Consider the following 15,579-nt stretch of genomic DNA (forward strand, 5'->3'; position numbering starts at 1 on the left):
GTAGTATACCTTTAAGTAAGACCATGATGTTGATGGGTACCATAGCATGATGTTTAAAAATCTGTGCAGCTCCTTTGCTGTAAGGCATTCTGGGTTCTCTAGTTGACAAAATAACGCCAACAGCATCAATACTTTGGGCTATAAATGAAAGCCTTTAGTAAGGAGATGATAAAGGCTTTGCGTGTGTGTGCTGCAGATTAATTTCCAAACAGTAATATCGCCTGAAACTGAAAAAACAAACTTTGATTCTGTGTCTTAAAACCCGTCGCCTGCATGTTCTTGCCTTCTCTCAACATTAGTCAGACTGTTTACTTTATATCAGTGCCAGCATACGATTTATGTTTTTATATATGTCATGTTAATTTATTATTTATTAATCTCATGTTAATATTTATTGATTTCAATGGTGGATGTGCTTGAATTTAAGAGACACTTTTAATCGTTTTTGCACTTATCTTCTTCTGTTTACACGTGTTTCTCTTCTGTGGCTGAGAGTCAATCAAGTGTATTGATCCGTGTGTTTGTGCAATACTGTAGATTCTCTGACGTCCACTGAAACAGCTGCATATCTTCATGTTGCCAGTCATTGCCGTAGTTGCATGTGTGTCCATGATTTTGAGATGTCATGTGCTAAATGTTATATTCATAGCATCATATTGAAACCATTGTGTTCAGATGTTACAGTCCCTCATGTGCTGCAAAAAGAAACCCCTGAGGAGGTTTTACCCTGCAGAGCTTCACGTCCAGTCGAAACCATAACAACGAAATATTGAGGTAAAAAACCGAACTCGTTGCTTGAGCTCAGATCAGCATGGTGAGGTCATCCGTCCTGCTGATCGGCTGATGATCGGTGTCCCTCTGTAAGCTCACCCAGCGCAGGAGAACTGCAACTTCCAGATCAGTCTGTGGGCGACTTCATTTGTCTCAGTGTTCCTCGGCAGTTAGAGGTCAGAGGTCGGGGTTCGGCCCCGCAGTGTGTGTGTCGCTCTCCATCGAGATTTCTGCTTGTAGACTTTAGAAGCCATATTGTCTCTGTGGTGTTGTGTGAGCTGAAACACTTGTGATATCTCATCAAACTGTAAATAAGTGAGCCGGGGGGAAAACATCAAATTAATGTGGTCTAAAAGAAAATCGCTCTGTACTCATTAAAAAGGTTCTTATGAATGTATCATACCTAGAGATAAAAGCTGTATGACAATGGACTCCTCATAATATTTCATTAAATATAGCTGTGGTATTTTCCTCTTGTTTTGTTTCAGTTATTGTGTTGAATTGTGCATGAAAAACCACGTTTATATATTGGAAAATAATGCTGTCAGTGGCGCTCCTGAGTGGGGGCCAGGGGGGTCCAAGGCCCTCTTGATACAAACGCTGCCTCTACTCTGGCAAAATCATTTTTATTTTGGCCTATATAACTGTCTTTAAAAGACTCTGGCATGCTCAGTTTTTAAGTTAGCAAAGAAAGACTAGACAACCTATGGCCTGGGTCTTCAACAGGAGGTCAGTGACCCCTAGTGAGTCCTCAGAGTTACTGCAGGGGGGTCACCAAATTATTGTTTGGTATATTAATTTACATTTTTATTTTGTTATCAAAAATTAAAATATGTCTGAAAATACACATGAACACAAAGCAAAGCCATATTTGCCTATTTTAAAAAACAAACAAACATTTCATTTACATTATACAACATTGACAATGGGCTAACTGTTATCCATGAATCCTTGCGCAATGATGTTAGCTAGCTAAGGCTAAAGCACTGTTGGGTACCTGTCCATAACAGCGAGGCAAACTGGTTAGCTAACAGTTACATACCATTGAAACATATCGGCCAATTAGGTGTATAATTATTCAAGTGGGACATTTTTGTGGTGGATTGTTTTGTAACTTTTCGAGACACTGACACACCTGTAAATCTGTGAATCTGCCAATAATCATTATTTTGATAGCTCAGTATTGTATGCACTAAAGGCTATGCTTATTCATGGCACATGTTATTGTAGGCCCAGTTTAATATGCAACTCAATTATATACATTAGACTGCAGTACTACAGTAGACCAGCAGGGGGTCCCTGCTCCGTCTCTCTTTCAGCTAAGGGGCCCTTTATTGGCCTGGAAAACACTGAAGACTCCTGCTCTCAGTTTGGCCCCCAAGCGAAGGCCAGGGGGTCCATGGCTCCTGATGCAATTGCTGCCCCAACTCGCCCCTTCTGGCAAAATAATTGGACGCCCACATCACTGTATTACACAGTGTTTGTAAGGAAAGATAGGGTATCTTGTGAAACTAGACAACTGAATCGTCCATTGGTATCAACTATGTTGGCGTAGCTTGTTGGGAAGGGGGCTGAATAACAACTGACATGGCAATTTTCAAATGGGGGCCTTGAATTGTCGCCTCAAGATATCTGAATAAAATTGGTTTCTATGGCTGAATCCAAATGTCCACCCTCTGGACTTGAGGACCGAGCCCTCGCGGCCTTCAGTTGTATGTACTGTGACGAGTTCACTGTCATCACGTAAAGCCTGCGAGGAGAGACTGCAAGCTGCTGATAGACAGATCTTGAGACTGCCATGGAAACGTTCGGGCGGCGGTTACAGTCATTTTAAATACTGTCATATTCTGTCTGCTCATCTGTCCTTGTAGATAACAAGATATAAATCCCATGTGTAGGGTAGTTTTGTGACTGAACAAAATTGATTTCTGTAAAACATACAGACTGCAGTCATTCAAATATAGTGATGGTTGTAAATACGGACTGGGCTATGACTTAAAAAATTGGGTATATCATAATCTATTAGTTACATCAGAAGGTCTTCTTAGTTGTTTTTTCGGCCACTTTTCCAGCTTATAAATTTGGCACTGTGCAACCTATAGGGTAGGCTTCAATAATACAACGCATTTTGATTCCCATAGCCTATATTTCTACATATTTCTGTGCCATGGTGTTGTTAAATATTATTTCTGGCCTACATGATTCAAGTAGCATTTTAATATTCTACAGAATATTTTTTAGCCAACTACTGGAAAAAAACTACAACATCATGTCCATGTTGCAATGAATTGTGGGCAATTCAATCAGTGAAGTCTAGAGTCTCTGGAAGTCTGCAGAAAGGCCGCTTCAGGCCCCTGGTGGACTGGTTGAATTGTGGATTTGGACAGCCCTTAGCACTCCCAGACTTCCTGGGAACGCGCCCGCAAAGTCTGCAAGTGTGGAGAAGTGTGGACAGGTTCAGCCTCTGTGTACCCACGAGTCTCCTCTAAACCTGAGAAGGCTTGTTCCCAGTGTGACGCCCCTCCCACGGTCCTTGAGAACGTCCCAGCTAGCCTCATCAGGCAGGCGGCTGACATGGGAGGGTCGTTGCTTTGATGAGGCTCACCTGGGCTTCCAAGGTATAAAAGCTGCCTCCTCTGTTCACTTGGTCTCTCCCTTCCTTCAGGTGACATCCACTGAGCATCACTGCTTCTGGTTTGCACCTTCAGTACCTCCACAGCACACCTGAGACACACGCCCAACAACATAAGCAAATCCATGAAATTCAGTTATGATCTTAAGTTTTGGTGCGACACCCCAGATTTTCATTGGCCCCCATCTCGCCACCCTGAAAACATTCTAGGGTCGCCACTGCCTGCTCTGTATCAACACTTAGAGGTGGGTATGCTCTGGCATATATCTGTCTCCTAATCCCTCTCCCTGTGTGCCTGCTACCATATGACAATACAAAGCCCACCCAACAATGCAGAAGAATTAGCTCTCTGCCCTTTTCTTTGTGCTTGTGCCGGAGCTCTGGAGGAATGGGGAGGGGAAAAAAAGGAAGGCAGAGAAAGAGAAAGTCGTGGGAGCACCGCTGCGGAGACGGAGCGTGGGTGAGGGCGAAAAAAGGGCATGAAAAGGGAGAGAGACAAACAGACGAATGATATTTGATGACTTTGGCTGGTTGCATTTCTGCGGCCATTGTGTGGGATCCCTGGGAGATCTCCTTCCACACAAGACAGAGGAGACAATTCAGAGCTGACAATGACACCAGAGTATAAACCAGCTCTGGTGAGTCAGAGATGGCGTACAGTGTCAGAGGTAGCAGCTGTGTGTGTGTGTGTATGTGTATGTGTGTGTGTAGCTGGCTGTCTAACACGTGGCTGTGTGCATGATGTGTGAGGTGGGACGTTGTGTGCAGGGAGGAGTGAATGTGCCTTTGTGTGTGTGTGTGTGTGTGTGTGTGTGTGTGTGTGTGTGTGTACAGAAAATATGAATAATGCAGAGGATGCCTGTACGAGCGTGAGGGCCGGGAGGAGGGCAGATGGTCGTCTGCTGATAGGACAGAATCCAGGCAACAGGGTCCTCCAGAGAGCTGGGTTTAGACCTGGTTTAACACACACACACACACACACACACACACAACAACCCACAAATATACATCCTTTTTTTCTGTCTCAAATTTCTTTCTTTTTTTTTTTGCCTGTAAATGGCACGTATTGGCTCAGATTTCAAAATAAAAGCCCGGATAATACAAACAAAGCTGAGATTATAAAATAACTCAGTTGTCAAAAGGAAAATTAAAGTCTGTGATTTCTCTGTAGTTGTTTAGAAACAGAGTAAGAGTATATTTAAAAAGACATGGAAATTTGTCATCCACTCTGGCATTACTTTTAAATTTGTGTATTATTATTGTTGTTGTTGTTGTTGTTGTTGTTGTTATCATTTTGTAGAGGCAGTAAATTCCTCTGAACCAAATATGTCAAATGTGAGAACTGTAAAAATAAAATTATTGTTGTATATTTGTTTATTTTTTCTTCTTCTTTTTTATTTTATTTATTTACTTATTTTTAAATTTTGGATAGTTTATTTTATCCCCTTTCGTTTTTACCGCATGTCTCTGACTTACATTATGTAATCTCTTTTTTTGCTGTTTGTTTGTCCCTATACTTGTCTTTACTGATATATAAGTAGTGCGTATGTATAAGTAAAGGCATACCTTATATTTCTCGAACAAATTTAATTCCAATTCACAAGGCACAGATTTGATTCGATTCAATATCAATTCAAGTATTTCAGTTACATTACTGCCTTTTGCTTGAATATGAAAGAGATTCTCAGAGATCTGATGCTGTAAGTTTTCCCCATTTAAGTTTTTTTTTGGGGGGGGGGGGGGTTTACCCTTATCTGCTGTGAGGGAGCAAAGGACAGAGGGATGTTGTGTGCTGTAAAACCTCTGAGGCAAACTGTGATTTGTGATATTTGGCTTTCTATATAAAATTGAAATTGAATTATTAAAAAAAAAAATCAACATAGAATTAGAATTGAACATTTTAAATATAACTAAATATTTCCCAATCAGCAGCAGTGCTGTCCACCTCAGCAAAGTCACTATACAGTATAAATAAGAGTCACAGGTCACACGCAGGGCCGTAACCACGATTCCCTGAGGTCATGAGTCCCCCAACCTCCCATAAAATAATCTAATTAGGGTTTTTTTTTCATAGTTTGCCATTAATTTATATTCTCTGCACATTTTATTTACATGGAGCAGCTATTTCAAAGACAAAAAAATCATCATCTGATTGTAAATTTAACACAACTAACAAAACTCTGAATAAATAACAGTGCATTTGAACTTATTTCCTTTTAATCAGTGCCAGGTGACATCATCATGTCCAGGAAGCTTCCTGTGAATGGACAGATCTGTAAAAGAATGGTGGGGACAAGTCAACGTCTTGCAAGTCACAAGTAAGTCTCAAGTCTTAAGTCAAGACAGAGGGATCTGAGTCATGTTCCAAGCCAAATCTGAAGTCCTGAACTTTGACTTTTGGGTCCTTCACAAGTCATAATACACTCTGTATTAAATGTAACGCCATTTTAGCAATAATAATATATAAAATAATGATATATTAAATCTAAAAAAAAATTAGGATTACTTTTAGAAATTGTTTTTATCTGTTAAAACACTGCACAACAGGATTAATTCTGCAAGTTTCCGTTCAGTCTTGTTGTATCTAACTCATCTCGTAATGGAAAAACGTCTAATTTTCTCTTCCCAAATTGGCTCGGGGGGAAGGTATCAGGTATTTCCAAGTCAAAAGACTCAAGTCCAAGTGAAGCCACGAGTCACTGGTGTTAAAGTCCATGAAAATAACTGGAATCAGACTAAAAATTGAGCATATTTTTAAGAGTGTAACTCCCATCGTGTTGATAAACTGCCTGCAATCCCAGATTAAAACACAGAGGGTGTGACCCAGTGTCCTAAACTGTAGCTACGGCCCTGGTTATAAGTTATAATTCAAAAAGAGCTTTGCTAAATTAAAAGACATGTCAACATTCACTGACGATAAAGCAGCCACCTTCCACCCTCCATCCACTTCAACCCAGCCACTAGGTGGCGCCAGCAGACTGTTTTAACCACCGAGCAGCCCAAACATGTAGAAATATTAAGCCATGAGGTGAAAACAACCATGAGGAAGAAGATGTGCTGAAGATGATGAAACCAAATAACAGGTCAAATTATATATATGAAAAAGCTACTGCATCAAAATATATAAGAATATGTGAAAACAAATGTTAAATTAAATATTGTTTTAAATTTACACTGCAGTGCAGGCTTCTGTTTTTAATCAAAAATTAAATTTTAACACAATATCTCCGTGTTGCATGTGTTATTTAACATTTCTACAATTATTCAAATGATTTTCTAGGACGCGGAAACGCTACATAATACATGTTAATAATTATTTCAGGGTGTAAAATGAAGGCAGCAGGCCAGGTTATACATAATACACTAATAAATGTAGTTTATAATGCACCAGCTGCTGCACCACACCTGCAGTCAGGCCTGTGATGTGTGACTGTGTGCAGGTTGTTTTACACAGGCAGGTCTGCAAACAGAAAAAGCTTCACTTGTTTTTGGTGTTCTGAATTACGCCTCGTCATAACTGTCACTTAGTTTCCATATTTATCCTGATGGAAATATTAATTAACACTACGGTGTGTTTTCAGTTTGAGCCCACTGTCCGTCTGTGTGAGCATCTTCACGGGTGTCTGTGCTCACAACATCGAAAACAGCTGAAGGACGATTTTAAAGCAGCCGAGACGGAGTGATCAAATCCATAATTATAATGCAAGGCCGCGTGCATGAGGATACATAAATAAATAATGTATAAATACACGTAATAATCATCAATAAACGTGCAAAGACTGCAGTTTTATAGAAAACAAATACGATTTAATGACAAAAAGCATATAGAAATTGTGCAATCGTTGATTTCTTTTTCCTCTTCGTTTGATCACAGATTTCAGGTCTATGCTATTTTGTTTTGGTTTTTAATTTTTCTTTTTTTTTGTCCACCTCAGAAACTCAAATTCAGCTGAAGGATTAAACGTGATGTCATATTGGGCCTTATTTAAATAAAGGGCCAGTTATTGTGTAGATGAGGACATTATTGTGGTGCGGTTATTATAAAACAAATCATAAAATATTGCTATGATTTATCTTAAATGAAATAATTAATTAAAGGAAAATAAAAAGGGGACATCACGTTGGCTTGATACATTCAGAAAGTTTCCAAAAATGCAAAAACGTCGCGTGGAAATTCTCTTAAAAATTCACATTGTGGGGTTATTAAAATATTACATTTCCCTTCCGCTCATCTCCATCCTTCAGACGAGATTTGAGTTTCTGAATTTCTATATTTTCTCCAGATTCCAGTCAGAGGGTTCATCACCTCCCCCTCAACTGCTCCTCCTCAGTAACCCCCCACCATCACACCAGGTTATTAATCACAGGATTTAAGTGGCACAAGAACACGTGTCTGTGTTTGTGCTTTGGCACAGACTGACAGAGAGAGAAAAACTCAGCAAACAAACAAACAAACAAACGAAGCCATATTTAAAAAAAAAAAAAAAAAAAAAAAGTTGAGATACATCCCACAAATAATCTTCTCAGAGGATGAATGAGTCATACAGTAGTAGTAGAGCCACTGCGGCCAGAGCTGGTACCAGGATATTATATTCAGTTTGTCTTTTTTTTATTTATTATTTTTTTGTCTTATTATTATTATTATTATTTTTTAAATCTTTCATAGTAAAAGGAAGGCAAAAATGGGCTGGATTGCTTTGAGTCATCCAGCCGGACAGTCTCGGTCTTTCTCATCACAGCATTTTGGAAAAAGTACAGAAATAACAAACAGCAAAAACACACTGTAAACAGGCGCACAGAGATGTCTGCACAGAAAGGAAAGCAGTAAAGTGAACCAGTCTCTATCTCAATATTATTATTATTATTATTATAGTGTCTGAATATTTTAAAATAATTAACGCAAGTATTTTTTTTTTAAAATTTAAATAAATTATGGCTGCAGCTGACACCCAATGCATCACCTTAAATTCATCACCAGAATTTTTTTAACAATAATAATAATAATAATAATAATAATAATAATATTAACAGAAGCAGTTGGCTGGTATTGGCTTGTATATAGAACATCGTACAGCAGGTGTCTGCCATTTCAGCCCTCTCTTTGCCACAAGCTGCGAAGAACCCCTGTTGCTTTTGTTATGATGGAAAGATGGCGTTTATTTACCCACACACCACACCGACTGCGACTTCTCCTCGAGCCCCCCAAAGCTTGTCTTCATACGTCTCCCCCCGCGGACACCTCGTGCCCACATCGGCCCCTCTGCCTTTCTTTAATGACACATTACATAACGACACATGGGCGCCTCGGGTTGAAGGTATAGAAAAGCGTTTTGTATCAATGTGGCTGATTTTTTTTTTTTTTTGTTCTATATTTATTTTTTAATTTTTTATTTTTTTGGTTAGCACACACCAGCCGTATCCCGATATTCCGCGGCAGGCAGGCAGGAAACCTCTCCACACAAGCCTCTCTGCTATGCGTATTTTTAGTGCTTGAGTGCCACTGTATATCCCCACTGTGTGTGTGTGTGTGTGTGTGTGTGTGTGTGTGTGTGTGTGTGTGTGTCCGTGGGTCCAACATTTAAACTGGCTGAGGTCCAGTTCCGAGCGGGTCCAGCACAGAGAATCAAACAAATAAAGGAGGCGTTATTCCTCCGTTAACGGGTCCGTGTTCTGCTCATAACGCGCAGGGGTCACTGCACAGGAGTTTGTCCTCCGTGGTGAGGAGGGGTGTCCCCGTACATGTCCTCCCCTCCTGGTATCTGTCCCCCAGCGGGTGTCATCCTCTTCTCCTTCTGCCGCCTGTTACAAAACCAAACCCTCACCACCTCCTTCTCCAGCTGCAGGCTGTCCGCGAGGGAGTTGATCTCCGCTGCTCCCGGTTTTGGACATTTGAGAAAATGGCTCTCCAGAGCCCCTTTGACGCCCACCTCGATGGAGGTCCTCTTTTTCCTTTTCCTCCCCTGTGCCGCGATTTTATCCAGGCTCGTGGGGCTCCCCGAGGTGGAGTCCGCCTCCTCCAGCCACTTGTTCAACAAGGGCTTGAGTTTACACATGTTTTTGAAGCTGAGTTGAAGCGCCTCGAACCTGCAAATGGTGGTCTGAGAAAAGACGTTCCCGTACAGCGTCCCGAGAGCCAGTCCCACGTCCGCCTGGGTGAAGCCCAGCTTGATGCGTCGCTGCTTGAACTGCTTAGCAAACTGCTCCAACTCGTCGGAGGTCGGTGTGTCCTCGTCCGAGTGGTCCGGATGGCCCCCGTGCTGGTGATGGTGTGAGAGAGACTGCTGGTGGGCCCCAGGGCCGCCTCCGTGCTCACTGAGGTGCGGGCTGTGGCTGTGGTGGTCCTCGTCCCGCAGGGGGTGGTGGTGCATCCCCCCTTGCTCTCCCCCCGGCATCAGACCGAAGCCGGACTGGGAATACACCAGGCTCTGGCCCTCAGATGTCGCCATACCGGGGATGTGCGTGGTGGCTGTGCTGGTTCGCCATGCTCTGGCGTCGTGATGCGCCTGCTGGTGCGCTAGGTGAGGGTGTCGCTGTTGCTGCTGCTGCTGCTGCTGTTGCTGTTGCTGCAGACTGCTGGAGTTCTGCAGCTCCTCTCGGTCACTGTCGTGCAGCACGGGCTTCACGTCCTGTTCTCCGAGGGGACTAGATGGCCAGGGCGCCCCGCTGTCACCGTGAGACAGCGCCGTTATCCACTGGTGCGCGTGGCTGAGCGGATGTCCACCGCCCGGTAACGTGCTATAGTCGTTCTGGAGCAGGGTGTGCGCGTCCCTGTACGCTGCCGCCTGCTGCATGCTCCCGGACTCCGAGTGCGGCGGCGGCGCGCTGCTGGGGGTGGTGAGGACGCTATAGTGGTTGGATGTTGCGGTCGCCATAACTATCGGAGCCAGAGTGATAGCCGGAGTTAAAAGGAGGCTGCCTTTGACAGTAACTCTTTTGCGCCACGGGGCAGCTAGGCGTCTCTCTCCAGCATCTCCCGGGCGCTGTGCCAAGGGGACGCAGAGGCGCGCACCTGTGGTCCGCCTCGCTCCGCTCTTTATTGGCCAAGAACGGTTGACAGATGTGGTTACCCCTGACAGCACCCCGCTCATTGGTCACGGGAGATTGTACAGAAACCCCAATCACTCTGCCCAACAATACTAGCAGTCCTGCAGCATGCATGAGTACAAAGTGGAGGGAGAAATCGGGCTGCCGAGTGTAAACACAGAAAAGACTCAGCTTTGGAAAAAGGGAAAGAAAAAAGTCTTTATTTGCATCAATCTGGGTCAGTGGGTCACGTTTATTGGTTTCGTGCGTCAAAACGGTGCGTAAAAGTTGCACAAGATACACAGAATTTCCACATCTATTAATGTGGTGACCACATTTATGCGCTCGGGAATAAAACTTTCAGTGTCCAAACACTCAGAAAAGCCAAACCTTAATTTAATCCGATTTTCACGCATTTTCAAGGAGGATTTTTGGGATATTTTGCGCCATGAAACAGTGAGCAGTGATCACGAGGAGAAACTTCCAGCTGCCTCTCTGCCCTCAGGACGCTGTCCAGAGAGAGGGGCTGCGTGCTTCCAGGGCCTCTGCCCCGTTGCCATGGCGAACGCGGTGAATGGAACAACAACGCCCACGTCACAGCTGCAATTCGCTCCTTCTTTTCGTTCCGTTCCAAAGGGCTCATTGGGGCCGCGCGCTCGGCCGTCGGGACAAATAATGGGGGGCGAGCGGAGAGGGCAGCTCGGGGCCAAAGAGAGGAGGCTGCAAGAATGGATCCGTCAGCCTGCTCTGCGCCCACCGTGCCCCCTTCCACCTGCTTGTTGGGTAAACTTTGAGATGGGTGCACACACAGTGGCACGCGAGGCTCGCTTTCCCTCCAAACCTCCTACCAACACAGGAGCAGGCCTTGATTTTTAATGTTGTGGGGAGGCAAAAAAAATATTTCTACCCTCAAATGCACAAAAATACAGAAAGCTAACAAGAGCTCAGTGTTTCCATGACAAGCACTTCACACATATCTGCCTCACACAGCAGAGGAAAGACCCAGACACAGTTTCAGGTGTGCTTTCCTTCAGTATTTCCATTTTATTCTACTTTAAACTCAAACTATATTACAAGTCACAGACAAATATTACAAGTTTTTATTCCAGTGCATTTATTTGACAACTATAGGCACTCAGATTAAACTGTTACATACGAAACAAATACTGACCTCATAAGATTTGATGCATTGTTTTTGAATAAACTACCCAAAATATATGAGCAACAATTAGATTCACCAACATTAAAATGCTGTAATGCATCTGAAATATATAAATATATTCATATTACACTCTCAAACACAGGGCCGGACCTGGTACATTCAACGCCCGAGCTAAGCTTCCCTCTCCCCTAAAAAAATATGAATGAAAAAAAATTCATTTATTTAACTCATGCCCATATCACATGGTGTGGAGTACATTAGATCTTTGAATCATTTTTTCCCTTATGATTTTATTTATTTGTGGGGGTTTTCAGTGGTGGTGGTGGGGCAGGGGTTGATTCTGGGGCCCCTGCTTTAGGTGGCATCCTATGGCCCTCTATGTCATGTATAACAGTCTCCTTAGTCATTAGTTTGAGGTCCAAACACTTCAACACATTCAGCATCATACTTGCAGTTTGCCATGTTGATGAGCTAGTTTGCTGCCGCTGTTAGGTAGCTGTTGATTAGTCACTCACTCTACAGCAACAAAACAGCACTTCAAAATAAAAGCTCTGTGCCGGAAAATTAATGTATTTAAAAATAAAGTGTTTTTTTTTTTCTTGTTCTTCACAAATCTGACATGTTTGTGTTCCACTTGTGGTTCATTCAGAATGGACCCACAACCCACTGGTTGGCAACCACTGATCTATAAGATCCACCCAGCTACCGGGCTCAGGTCCAGGGGCCTACAGTGTCAGGGGGACCCCTGGCCTTCACCTGCCAAATGTAGAATGTCAAATGAACATGTACCTGCAAAGAAGAGACACAAAATGACCGCAAAGAGACACAAAATGGACACGAAGAGGATGCGAAGGAACTGCGAATAGACAAAAAATAACCAAAAAAAAGGGCAAAACAACCACAAAGAGACACAAACCGACCAAAAAAACCCACATAATTACCTCAAGAAGACACAAAATTCCATTGAAGACACTCACACGACTACAAACAGACACAAAAGAACCAGAAGGAGACAAAAAATGACTACAAAGACACACAAAAAGGACACAAAGAGATGCAAAGGAGCTGCAAAAACACATAAAATAACTACAAAAATTGACAAAACAACCACAAAGAGACACATAATTACCTCAAGAAGACACAAATTACATTGAAGAGACCCACATGACGACAAAAAGACACAAAACAGCTACAAGGAGACAAAAAATGACTACAAAGAAAGACAAAAAGGACACAAAGAGATGCAAAGGAACTGCAAAAACACACAAAATAACTATAAAAATGGGCAAAACAACCACAAAGACACCCAAACGACTACGAAAAGACACAAAGCGACTACAAAGAGACACAAAATGGACACAAAGAGATGCAAAGGAACTGCAAAAAGACACAAAATAACAACAAAAATTGGCAAAACAACCACAAAGAGACACGTAATTACCTCAAGACGACACAAAATTACATTGAAGAGACCCAAACGACTACAAAAAGACACAAAACAACAAGGAGACAAAAAATAACTACAAAGAAACACAAGAAAGGACACAAAGAGTTGCAAAGGAACTGCAAAAACACACAAAGTAACTACAAAAGTGGGCAAAATAACCACAAAGAGGCACATAATTACCTCAAGACGACACAAAATTACATTGAAGAGACCCAAACGACTACAAAGAGACACAAAACAACTACAAGGAGACAAAAAATGACTACAAAGAAACACAAGAAAGGACACAAAGAGATGCAAAGGAACTGCAAAAACACACAAAGTAACGACAAAAGTGCGCAAAATAACCACAAAGAGACACAAAATGACCTCAATAAGACACATAATCATGTTGAAGAGACGCAGACAACTACAAGAAGACACAAAACAACCACAAGGAGACAAAAAGTGACTACAAAGAAACACAAAACCACCACAAAGTCTGTGTGTCTTGCTCCTGTGTAGTAGAGGTGGTGGGGCCTTTGCAGATCTGTGCCCAGGGGTCCATTGTCTCACAATCCGCCCATGGATCCACCACTGCTCAAACACATCATTCTGTATAATGAGCATCTTAATTTCAGTACACTCTGGTATAGTTGTACTTTAACTCAGTATCATTGCAGCGGGGGGCTGTAAATGTGTTGACTGTGATAATACAGCTCTGTCTCTCGGCACTGTTTGGTAAGAAAACAACAGCGCAGTTTGTCGGTGAAAATTCATCAAAGCCTTAATTTTGCACTATCTGCTGGCCCTATCTTTAAATGAATGCAACGATATTGAAATTAAACTAATCCCCATTCTGCTGAGCCCCCCCTGAAACCCTGTTAGACCCCTGGGGGGTCCCTGGACCTACTTTGGCAACTACTGGTATTTAGGAGATGTGATTTTATTGGCTCAAAGTGGGACACCGGCTGTAAAACATAACAGCTATTAAGAGGTTAAAGGAGCCTCAAAGGACATGGAAATATGCAAGTTTCACCTTCAAGCAGAGGTGCAGTGCAACATCATGGCCACCAATGAAAACATGTGTATATGTTTTTAGCAGATTTAAACTCATAGTTGAACCCAATGCACATGAAGACAATAACACCCACCTTATACTGTTAATTAAAGAGCACAGCACAATAAAAATCCAAACTGGAAGAGATAGGTTAATTGATAAATACTTTGAATATAATCAAGCTGAGGATGCGCAGACATAAAGTGACGCACATTAAATTATAGGGATCGAAAGAACACTGGATTATGATTAGGGTGTAATTCTGAGAATTACCAAATGTGTCGCCAGGGGCTCTGGCAAGCCGTGTGTTGAGAGAGGCAAAACATATTACCCTAATAGACTAATATGCAAACTACTGGCTGCCCAATTACAGGACTTAATAACGCATAAACGATGCGAGTCCTGTTCTTACAAGACGAAGAGGTCGCTGTTAATTCAGTCAAAGGGCTGGCTATGCTTTCAACACATGCAGCGGCTCCACACACATACTGTCTGTGTTTCCGCGTCCCTCGTTCTGTATTCAAGAGTGAGAGTTAATGATGAAGAATCTGAGCGTTAAATTAACAGTAATTATATGGCCCCAGTGCTGTAAAGATTCAATTTCTTCACAAGTCTAATGGGCCTAAGTGTCCCTATGCGCAGGCAGAACCCTCTATGAGATATTTATGATTGAAACACGCACGGATGGAACAAAAACAAACACACACTCGCACACTGTAGAACACCTATGAGATAAAGACATCTGTGTCTCTTTACATGTCAATTTTAAAGAGGAAAACTCACTTAATTCATATTCCAATATGTTATTATGACTGTTCGAACAATATTTGTGAACGTGAGCTACTCTCTGTCGAAGCCAGGAACCGCAGAAGCAAGTCTCATACTTACGATGTCATCAGGTATAAATCTGGACAGTGAATGGGAGCCTAATCTGGTGGTTCCACAGAATGTTTGTTTTCTGTTTCATACCCAAATGAGCTTTATTCTATTATAGTGTTCTCATTTCTGAAACAGAAAATGTACCCATACACTCTGATCATTCCCCTGGGTGCTCCCGGTATTATCTACAACATCTGTCCCAATTCATTGCTCATGGAGCAGCTCCAGACTTTATACCCTATGACGTCACAGATTTGACTGTCTGAGATGTATGTAACATGTATGAATTCTGAAAACAGGCAAAGTTGATGTTCTTCGTCCTGGTTTAGAAATGCAGCTGTGAAATCAGCCCAGTTCCCAGAAAAAGAATGTTTGCATTGTGTGTTTCTGCAACATAACGTGTACGTTTCATATGTATCATATCCTGATTATTTTGCCACTGGGAGGTGGAGGGCATGACACCTGGGAGCGATACTTAGGACATGCAGAACACTGTTCAAGACGAACAAATTACAAGTTGTTTTTTGGCGACCTTATCGATGTTTGTGGCACCAAACCTGGGTGTTTTCCACCAACACATTGTGGCATTTCTCAGCAGCATTTGAGCCACTGAACCTAGGAGGTTT

At 42.4% G+C, this 15,579-nt stretch overlaps 1 protein-coding gene across 1 annotated transcript; it reads right to left on the minus strand.

Moving 5' to 3' along the window:
• Nucleotides 1–7,265: 7,265 nt before the first annotated feature.
• pou3f2a (POU class 3 homeobox 2a) lies at nt 7,266–10,491 on the minus strand. The gene has a single exon (XM_049589978.1). The coding sequence runs from the start codon at nt 10,489–10,491 to the stop codon at nt 9,094–9,096; it is 1,398 nt and encodes a 465-aa protein (XP_049445935.1). The 3' UTR covers nt 7,266–9,093.
• Nucleotides 10,492–15,579: the final 5,088 nt, after the last annotated feature.

The sequence above is a fragment of the Epinephelus fuscoguttatus genome, linkage group LG11 (assembly GCF_011397635.1).
Source record: "Epinephelus fuscoguttatus linkage group LG11, E.fuscoguttatus.final_Chr_v1".
Classification (NCBI taxonomy): Eukaryota; Metazoa; Chordata; class Actinopteri; order Perciformes; family Serranidae; genus Epinephelus; species Epinephelus fuscoguttatus.